This window comes from Protobothrops mucrosquamatus, unplaced genomic scaffold (assembly GCF_001527695.2).
Source record: "Protobothrops mucrosquamatus isolate PMUCROS unplaced genomic scaffold, P.Mucros_1.0 scaffold154, whole genome shotgun sequence".
Lineage (NCBI taxonomy): Eukaryota > Metazoa > Chordata > Lepidosauria > Squamata > Viperidae > Protobothrops > Protobothrops mucrosquamatus.
The window spans coordinates 244432-254879 of NW_015386518.1; the positions used below are offsets into that span (position 1 = coordinate 244432).

The following is a 10448-nucleotide window of genomic DNA, read 5'->3' on the forward strand; positions in this document are numbered from 1 at the left end:
TTTATGATTTGTTCTTCTGCAAAAACAAAAACAAAAAAACCCTCGGTTTAAAAAAAAAAAAAAGCAACCTAAAGGGAAGTGACTTAAAACCTGGGTTAATTTTAGTTCCCGCAATTTGGCAAAGTCCCACTAAGCTGTTTTGTTCCTTTTCCTCCCGGCGGTCTAGCTTGGCAGCAAATGAAATTAAGAATTAAAATGTACTTTTTTCTTTTTCTTTTTCTTTTTAAAAAAAGCTTCTTGTATCCCAGACCCAGCTGGCCTCTTTCCCAGAAACTCTGCAGACTGTCCTGAAATCTTGTTTTTTTCCCCTCTGTCTGACCCTGGGCGTCAGTCAAAAGAGGGGTGGATTATGGGTTGGGGGGTTAACAGCTGCTTTCCCTCTGCTTGGAAGTGGCAAATTCCTGGAATTGGTGATTGAGTCACTTGCAGATCTGCGAATCCTCTCTGGTTGCTGGCTCACATTACAGCCACAGTGGAGCCCAACATTTCTGTTGCTAAACGAGAAGGTGGTTGAGTGAATTTTGCACCGTTTTACGACGTTTCGTACCACCGTTCACCGTTAACCGTTAAGTGAACGACGGAGCTTTAAAACTGGGTTGTAAGGATCTTTGGGGAAGTTGGTCGTAACTTGGAACGGTTGCTAAACGAGGACTAATTATAATCTGTTTTTATTTCTTCCCTCCCCATTAGGTTGGCTCCTTGCTGACGGTCAGTGCAAGCGGAAGCCAGCAGAGCATGGGCAAGGCACCACGGGCTTAAAGGGCTGGGTGCAAAGTTTGCCCGTGGGATCCGCTTGGCAAATTTTGGAGATCCCCCTCCCTCCTTCCAGCGAAAAGTCTACGGATTGGAGCATGTTCGGGATGGCTGAAGCGTGGGACCTGGATACGAAACTGGATGCCAAACTGGTCTGGAACCCGTACGGGACCACCGCGCGCTCGGTGCAAGCCCTGGAGCTGAAGCTGGGCTCCTTGGTGCTTCTCCTGTTGGTGACCTTGCTTTGCGCCTTCATCCCCTTGTGGCTGTTCCGGAGGCCGGGGGCTGCCCTCAACACTGGAAGCCTTGGTGCGTGGCTTGGGGGGGTCAGGGGTTTGCTGGGTCTGGGGTCCAGGGTGGGCCTTTGGGGGGGGTCTCTTCTCCCTGCACGGGATCAATCTGTATTGAATCAGAATCGGGATTGAATCAGAAACAGAACTGAATCAATTTGATTTGAATCAGACTCAGAACCTGAACCGAATCAGACTCGAATTTGAATTGACTCAATCAGAATCTGAATTGAATCAGAATCAGAACTGAATCTGAATTGAATCAGAATCAGAACTGAATCCGAGTTGAATCAAACTTGAATCAGAATTAGAACTGAATCTGAGTTGAATCAGAATTAGCAAGTTTCTTTTTCCTGTTTTTGCACACCTGATAATACACGTAGTCCTGGTCTTAATTGGCCACAGCCAGGATCAGAATTTTTTTTTAAAAAAAAACTTTTCATTTTGAGTCCATTGCAAAAGAAACCTGGTTTACAGGCTGTTTAAACACACACACCGGTTGCATCTGAAGGGGTTAATGATGGTTTACTTATCTACTTTTATTTCAAAATCATGCCTTTGAGCATCTAATCTTTCCTTTTGGCCTTGGGAAAAGCAGCAATGGGGGGGGGGAGAATGTTATTTGCTGTTTTTAGAAATGCTTCTGTTTTTTAAAAGAGCATTAAAAAAAAAAAAAGAATGCATCGGATTGGCTTCTCTGTTAAATTTGTGGGACTGATTAAAACTTCCCGGTTTACTTTTCAGCCTCTGTATCTGCCGAAATAATAAAAACAGGAAGTTAAATATTTATTGGACATTCCTGATCTTGAGGAAGGCCCCGGGAAAACATAGTTTTTGGCTTAGGGTAGAGGCTGGCCATCAGGATGTGTGCTATCTGATTTAAATAATGTTTTCTTTTTTTCTTGGAAGTGGGGGGGGGGGGAAATTGAGGAACTCGTGTTTGGAAGAAGAGTCAAAAAAGGAGGAAAATGTAGCCGATCATGCTTTAAAAAAAAAAAAATGGCTCAAAACAAACGATGCTGTTGAGAAAGCAGGGTTTTTTTTTTCTTTGAAAGTTCAGTATTTGAACCCAAATAGAATCCAATCTTTTTTTTCCCTAAACAGAACATTTTGGCTATGTTTCAGGATGGGTTCCCCCATCTCTCCTGGCCCTTTGTCTATAAAAAATAAAAATCTCCTTGCAAAAAATAAAAAAATTGAGTTATTTCGCAGCTGAATACGAGTGTGTGTTCCAGGTTCATGCTGGTAAAAAAAAGCCTTTTTAATTTTTCCACCTGTCCTCCCGTTTTCTCCCTGTAACAGGTCCTCAAAGGAAAACTCTCAGCCTGGTGAGCAGTTTTGCCGGCGGCATCTTCCTGGGGACGTGTCTTCTGGATCTGCTCCCTAGTTATCTCGCCAGCCTTAACGAAGCCCTGGAGGATCTGCACGTCACGGTGAGTGAAGCCGTGAAATGGGCCGCCTTGGCAGATCCCACGTTCTGGGTTTTTAATTCTCTCTCTTGAGGGGAAAAAGCACATTTGGGGCCAGAGCGTATCGGCACCCTGTTTTGGCCTTGTGCGATGGTGACGGGGAAAGAGGCAGCCAGAGTTTCTTCTGTGTGAAATGTGCACTAATGAATTCCTGTTCCCGCTCCCTCTCTCTCGCCATTGCATTTTGATTTTCTGGCTCCTTTTTCTTTCTTCTGTGTGAGAGTAGTCCTTCCTGGCAGCACTTCCAAGATAATCGGGGTTCCTGTCTACCTTCAAAGGGAAAGGCAGAATCCGGAGCAGGGAGCTTGAAGCTGGAATAATAATAATAATAATGTTGGAAGGGACCTTGGAGGTCATCTAGTCCAACCCCCTGATGTCTCCTTTTCTCTCTCTCTCTCTCTCTCTCTCTCTCTTTCCCCGGACAGCTCCGCTTCCCGTTACAGGAATTCATCCTGGCGATGGGTTTCTTCATCGTTCTGGTTCTGGAGCAGATTGTGTTGGCTTACAAGGACCCTTCAGGATCCCTGGAGGAGACCGAAGCTCTCTTGAGCTCCGCTTCCCATCAGCACCCCTCCCTGCAGGAGCAGGCTTGGCCGGAGGGATCCCAGCGGCCCCCGCTCGCTCGGGACCGCCTGGCTGGCGAGCGCACCCACGTCCACGTGGACTTCAACGCCCACTCGGCCATCCGCCTGGTGGTCCTTTTCCTGGCCCTCTCGCTGCACTCGGTCTTTGAAGGGCTGGCTGTGGGGCTGCAGGAAGACGGCACCCAAGCCCTGGAGATCTGCCTGGCCCTCCTGATCCACAAGGGAGCCATCGCCTTCAGCCTGAGCCTCAAGCTGCTGCAAGGGAGGCTGCGTCCCCGTGTGGTGGCCATCTGCCTGGTGATCTTCTCCGCCATGTCCCCCTTCGGCATCGGGCTGGGGGTGGCTCTGACCGAGGTCCCCATGGCTGCCCTGTCCCGCCTCTCCCGCAGCGTCCTGGAAGGCCTAGCCACGGGGACCTTCGTCTACATCACCTTTTTGGAGATTCTGCCCCACGAACTCGGCTCTTCCGAACAGCGCATCCTCAAGGTTATCGTTCTCCTGCTGGGATTCGCTCTCGTCACCAGCGTTTTGTTCGTGAAGGTGTGAGCGGGGCGGGTGAGGGTTGGCGTGGGGCCGGGGAGGGGAGAAAAACCAGCCCCTGCCAGATACACTCTGCGGGGAGAACCACCTCTTCCACGCCACCGATCCCTCCTTACAGACTTAGCCAAACTTTTTCTTGGTCCCCCCGTTTTTCTCCCCCCCCCGTGCCAAAAACGACTCTTATCACTCTTGCGATCGACTCAGCTCGAAAAACTGGCAGCGAGCTCCTGTGACTTTGAATCCCTCCTCCAAACTTGCAAATCCATCCCGAAGGAACAGAACAGAAGATTCCCGCATCTCCGCTCCGTTGAAAACTCCCAATATTTTCCACCGGGTAATTCTGGAGCTCCGCAGTGGGGCTAGGAATGTTTTCAATTTGGTTGAAAACGGGGCTGTTTGGGTTCGTTAATAAATCGGGTTGGGATGGGGAAGGGGGGAAAAAAGATATTTTTGGTGCCAACCTTCTCCGTTCAGCTTCGGAGTGAGAGAACCACTTTGCCTTAAATTTTTTCCAGTGCCTTAAAATGTTTTTATACGGTTTGACCCACATGGGGAGACAAGTTAACCCAGCACCACTTGATGGCTTACGGAGAAGCTGGTTACACCAAGCTGTGGTTGAACCGCGGGCAGCTGAATAAGTCACCGTGGGCAGCCTAAGGCAGTCGGTGTCACGTTGCCTGGTTGTGATGCTTGCAGAAAGAGGAGACTAACCAGGTTGCTCGGAAAGCATCCCGTGAACGGGGAGGGCAAGGGGGCAAAAGGAGCACGGGACCATCAATTTTTGTGCATTTTATTGAGTGAAAAAATCTATTTGGGAGTGAAGGGCAGAGCAATCCTCCCCCCTCCCCTTTTTTTACATTTTGCAATGGGGGTGGGGGCGTGTTTAGAGGGATTGCGAGACTCTCTTAGCAAAGGGGAAGTTGTGTGATTGCGCTGAGTGGAACTCTGCTTAGGTTAGAGCAAATCGAATAAAAGCATTTTTTATTTTAACTAGATGCCGTTTGGTTCCTGTGCGGTGTTTATTCCTGTTGTAGGAGGGGGTTTAGGGTGTGTGTGGGGGGGAAACAGATCCCTGGTGGATTTTTTTCCAGTGCTTTCATTAACTTGGAGATCTGGGATCAAATTAGAACTATAAGTGAGCCGTGTTATCCGTCGGTGTAGTGGATTATTTTCAGGGGAGTGGATTGCTTCCAAACTTCCAAGTTTCTAGTCCTTAGGAAGAATATGTCATCTGGGTGGCAGAGGGATTCAGAGCAGCCCTCCCCCCTTTTTATCACGTTATTTCCCCCCCCCCTCTAAGTAATACAATAGTTGTAGTTAAGGCCCAGCATCAAACCCTCAAAGGCTTTTATCCGCTAAGTAAAAAAAAAATTGAGAATTGACCTCCCCTGGGAGCACCATGCTGGCTGATCCGCCCTCGTCCGCTCTAAATCTTAATTAATGCACAATGGAATAGACCCAAGGTTCGATTTAGTGTGCTCTAATTGGCATTTCTTCGGGGTTATTATTTTTTTAACCTAGCTCCAGCTTTGAAAGGAGCCAATTTATCCTGCAAAAAGGCACTTAATTGGGGGGGGGGGGTTCCTTAAAAAAAACAACCCCAGGTATGCTGCACAGACACACAATTGTGCTTCTTTTGGTGCTGCCAGAGTTTAATTGTGCTTTAATGCTGCTGAGTTTTGTTTTTTTGTTTAAATGATGCTTGCTTCATTTGCAAAAAGTCTGCCCTGCCGGGATAGGCAGCAGTAGCTTCGGGCTACAAAAACAGGTCGTGCCAAGAGGCTGATCCCTCAATTAATTAAGATTTATTAGATTTATCGAGAGTGCTTCCTAAGCAGTGAAGCAGTGTCAGGCTGCCTAGCATGGCTTGAAAGATTTTAGCTTCCTTTCTCTTGCCGGTTATTCCTCGGACTTATGACCAGAATTGGGGGAAGTTAGGCAGTTTGTGAATCGCTCCTGATTTTACAAGCTGAATCAGAAACAGAATAGAGCTGGAAGGACCCTGGAGGTCTTCTAGTCCAGCCCCCTGCTCAAGCAGGGGATCCTATACCATGTCAGACAAGTGACTGTCAGGAAGGAAGGAAGGAAGGAAGGAAGGAAGGAAGGAAGGAAGGAAAGGAAGGAAGGAAGGAAGGAAGGAAGGAAGGAAGGAAGGAAGGAAGGAAGGAAGGAAGGAAGGAAGGAAGGATAACAGAATAACAGCTGGAAGGGACCTTGGAGGTCTGCTAGTCCAGCCCCCTGCTCGAGCAGATCCTATCTAGGCAATACACAAAACTGTGAAAAAAGCAGATCCGCCTCGGGAGAATCAGGAGACAGACAAACAGAACATCCTGAGCCAGTCCAGAAGCCGAAAGCTGCTGAGCGATGCTGGGCTTAGAACAAAGAGCGTAATAGCACTTAGACTTATATACCGCTTATATAAGTCAGAGCTGAAGAAGCAAAACATCTTCAAAGAAAAACAAGAAAGTCCAGTTGCCTCTTGAAAAAGCACCTTTGGGACAACCATGATCTGGATGACTGAGAATCTCCATAGACATTTGTCTGAAATGGTACATAGGCCCCTATCTGGAGGGCGCAACATGGTGGAAAATGTTGAGAGGGGTCTCATGAAAAGTTATTAAAATCCTTATGATGGGGATATAAATGTATCGGGCTTCTTTTGAAAACATCTAACTGTGGCTGGGAAGAGTTCCAATAATAGAAAAAGGAAGAAATAGTTTCAAATTTGAGTCCATTTCTTTCACTGGGCAAGACACTATGTATCAGAGACTCTATTATAACATGTTAGCAGAATCCCTAGAAAAACAAAGCAAAGCCAAACAAATCAGTCCTGGGGTTTTGTTTTTTTTTTCTTAAAAGAAAAAAAAGATTGAAAATAAGAATAGTAACAACTTCAAAATAAAACCAAGGGCTGCCTGGCAAGATTGTGACAGAGTGGAGAAGGTGCAAACAAAAAACAGAAAAAGAGCTTTGAATTTTAGGTGGAGGGGATGGCCCACCCACCAGAAGGGCAATCTGTTGCAAGACAGGCAATCCCCATCATCCCCCCCCCAAGGCCGGCTAATGGGACCTGTAGTCCAAAGTATCTCTTATACTGTACATATAACCATAATTTTATTATTATTTTTTTGTATTTTATTACATTTTCAGATTTTTTTGTAAAAACTGAGCATTTGAAGCAGGGGGGGGAACCTGCTCAACATGAGCCAAAAAAAAAAACTGTTGCAAGAAGGGACCATCCCTATCAACACCTCCCCACCCTTGAGGTGGCTGATGGGACTTGCAATCCAAAGCATTCCTCAGCAGAAGCCCAAAGTCACCCTCTGGGTCTCTCCATCCTAAAAAGCACTGCTGCAAAAATGTTGGGGATCTTTTAAAAACTGGGCTTCCCATGCACAAGGGGAGACCCGCTGCCTGCCTGACGGATGGGGTTTGTAGTCCAAGGGTCCCCTAGGTGGACCTTGAGAAGAAGGCATCACACACACACACAGCCTGGCAGCCGCCTAATCGCCTTCACCTGTGCGGGCCGAAGCCCACCTGGCCGTGATGAGCCTTCCTGCGCTCCGCGGCCGTCTCCATGGCAACCGCCCCGCGAGCCTGGGGAACCAGCCGAGCCATCGCACCTGTCTTTGCGCGCGAACGAACGAGCGCGCGCCTCTCCCGCCCAGCGCCCTGGGGCCGCCTCGCGCGCTCCTTTCTGCGCGCCCATCTCGCCCGTTGATTGGCTGCTCGGAAAACGCGTCCCTCGGATTGGCTGAGCGGCCCGTTCCCCTCTCCGAGAGGCGGGGGCATTTAAAAAGTCGGCGGGCTCCCTCAGGCGGAGCGCAGACGCCTCTCCCGCGTCTCTCGGGCCCCGCGAGGGTCGAGGCTGCGGGGCGCCGGGGGGGGGGCTAAAAAGCTTCTCTCTCCGGCGCTCCCGCGGCCCAAGCCCTCGAGCTCGAGGCCGGGCAGGGCCTTTTGAGCTCTGAGGTAATTCTAGCGGAGGCTTTTCCACGGTGTGAGATTCGTGAGGGGAGCGCGAGTCCTTTAGCTGCTAATTAATAGCACCTGTAAAACGCCTCCAGGGGTGGCTGAGGTAAAACCTCAAGGGTGCTTTATTCGAAGGACTCCAAGACCACAGAGGTCACTAAAGATACTTATTCTCGGCCTTTCCCTCGGGGAACAACGCAAACCGCCGTGTCTGGAAGCCATTCTAGCCAAAGCCAGGTTCTTAAAATTTTGGTGGGACCTGAGGTAATTTCAGCCATGTCCGTTTAAAAAAAAAAAAGGACCAAACCACCACAGGTGAATAAGAGTTAGCTTTGGAGTGAAGTCTGAAGTTAATTTCAGCCACCTCCTTGCAGTGAGCGGAGGGAATTGTAGGCAGGTGCAGTTGAAAGGGCTAAATGACCCCAGGTGAACAAGCATTCAAAGTAGCTTAAAGGCAAAATGGCTCCAGTCCCTGGAGTTGCCCTTTCTTGAATAAAGTCAGCTCTTGGGACCTGGGGAAGTTTTGGTCAAGGCTCAAACCTTCAAAAGAAGCAAAGCATGTAGAGGACTAGTGGCTTCAGGTAACTAAAGGCAAAAGTTAACTAAAATGACTTCAGGTCCTGGAGTTGACCTTACTTTCTTGAAATAAAGTCAGCTCTTGAAGAATTCTTCAGGTAATTTTAGCCAAGGCGCACATTTTAAAATATTGGTGGAGTCTGAGCTAATCTTCAGCCATGTCCTTTTAGAAGGACCAAACCACCAGAGGTAAGTCAGAATTAAAAATAGTTTTAAAGGTAAAGATAAAATTACTCAGGAGCTGACCTTGCTCTCAGGAATAAAGTGATTTCCTGGGACCCGAAGTAACTTTAGTGGGCTCAGGTCCTTAAAAGAAGCAAAATATGTAGAGGACTAGCTACTTCAAGTAACTAAATAAAAAAGTTAACTAAAATTACTTCAGGTCAGGGAATTGGACTTATTTTCTTGAAATAAAGTCAATTCTGGAGGCCTGAAGTAATTTTAGCCAAGGCTCAGTTTCTTAGAGTAAAATACTGGTGGAACCTGAGATAATCTCAGCCTGGACACCCATTTGTCTGAAATGGTATAGGGTTTCCTGCCTGAGCAGGGGGTTGGACTAGATGACCTCCAAGGTCCCTTCCAACTTTATTATTATTATGTCCTTTTAAAAGGGACCCAAACCACCACAGGGAATAAGAGTTAAAAATAACTTGGGGGTAAAGCTGGTCATTTGGTGATGTTGATTTTTTTTTTTATTTCAAAGGCATGAATCCATATAGACGAAGAAGAAGACATCAACAGTAAGACAGATGGTTTAATTCATTCTCCAGTATATCATGAAAGTGTGGAAGCCTGGCAGATACTGTTTGCAACATGTTTATTCCTGCAAAAATTGTTTACAAAGTATCAATGGTAAAAAAAATATATTCTGAGCTGTCACAATTTTAGCTATTGGCTGCGGTTCTTAGAATTAGACAGGGTCCTGGGAGCATCCCACATACCGACACACATGGCGATGGTGGTGATGCCCCCCCTGGTGGGGGTCTTTCGGTCCCTGAGCTCCCACTCTGCGACACTCACACTGAATGAGCCGGGGAAGCAAACTGCTACCTGTCTCATTGAATCCCTGAGCAAACACTGTGGGGGACTCACACTGGAAGTCCTCTCTGGGGTGGGGCTGGGTGACCCTTTCAGTCCCTGAGCACGCACTGAGGGGGAACTCACACTGGAAGAGTGAACAGCGTCCACTCCTCCACTGCCTGAGGACCCCCTCAGTGAGACTCAAACTGGAAGGCAATCCTTTGGAATTGCCTCACACTAGAAATAAGGCGTCCTTGGTGCTCTCTGAGCTTGGTGGTTTTCTTGTAGACGTTTCATTAGCAAACTAGGGAACATCATCAGTGCCAGTAGAAGGGAGTGTGGTTTGCTGTCAGTTTATGTTCGAGTAGCTTCTTTCAGTGTTGTTGAAAATGGTCTTGGAGGTCCTTTGTTGTGCTACTTGTTGTTAGCTTCTTTGACCGTTCCTTGATTGCGGTATTGTTTTCTTGCCCTGGAGATGGTTTTTAGAACCTGAAATAAAACCTCAATGGCCATTTTTAATATTAGCTGTGGCCGTTGATCTAGAAAAGAGGTTAGGGTTTTCTAGCTTTGCAGACTGAGCGGAGGAACGATCGCACACCTGCTGCCAAAAGATCCTCGAAAGAGACAAGACTTGCTGGGCACGACTGAGGAAGAATCAAAAGAAGAAAGAAGAAAGAAGAGAGGATGAAAATGTCTCCAGCTCAAGACCTTCGGCTGTGATGTGGCCTCCTACGCTGTGAGGTAAGTTTAGCCGAGTCTTGTATTATTCAGAGTTTTGGGATATGGAGGGAGGTGGATGGTCCTTCCTGAGGTAATAGTAAGCACTGCGTATTGTGCATTCTTAGGAGTAAAACACCAATGGGAGCTGAAGTAATGTTAGGTTTTTGTTATCTCAAAGGCATGTACTCTGCACCACCTTAGAAGACAGAAGACTCAGCTGTCAGCCTGCGGCATTGATGGAAGGAGGAGGAACGGAACACAAGAACGAATATGGTCTCCATCAAGAATGCCCCTTCACCAAGTCAATCACAACTCACCTTTAGATGATAGATTTTATACCATTCTGTAGTTGTTAGAACTTGAGAGGAGCCACAGAAGCATTCCACATGCCAACCCATCTTGGAAATAATAGTGATGACTTATTTGTAGAGGTCTTTCAGTCCCTGAGCTTCCCCTGTGTGACACTCACACTGAATGGGTGTCTCTCTCTGGAGGTCTCTCTGGGTCGCCCTGGGCGAACCTTTCAG

General features: G+C 47.5%; 1 protein-coding gene across 1 annotated transcript; it reads left to right on the forward strand.

The window, feature by feature from the left end:
* The first annotated feature begins 823 nt into the window (after window positions 1-823).
* SLC39A1 (solute carrier family 39 member 1) lies at window positions 824-3642 on the forward strand. The gene is made up of 3 exons (XM_015813385.1): window positions 824-1056; window positions 2346-2476; window positions 2938-3642. Exons 1-3 carry the CDS (start codon window positions 852-854, stop codon window positions 3640-3642), a joined length of 1041 nt encoding a protein of 346 aa, XP_015668871.1. The 5' UTR covers window positions 824-851.
* The last annotated feature ends 6806 nt before the right edge of the window (window positions 3643-10448 follow it).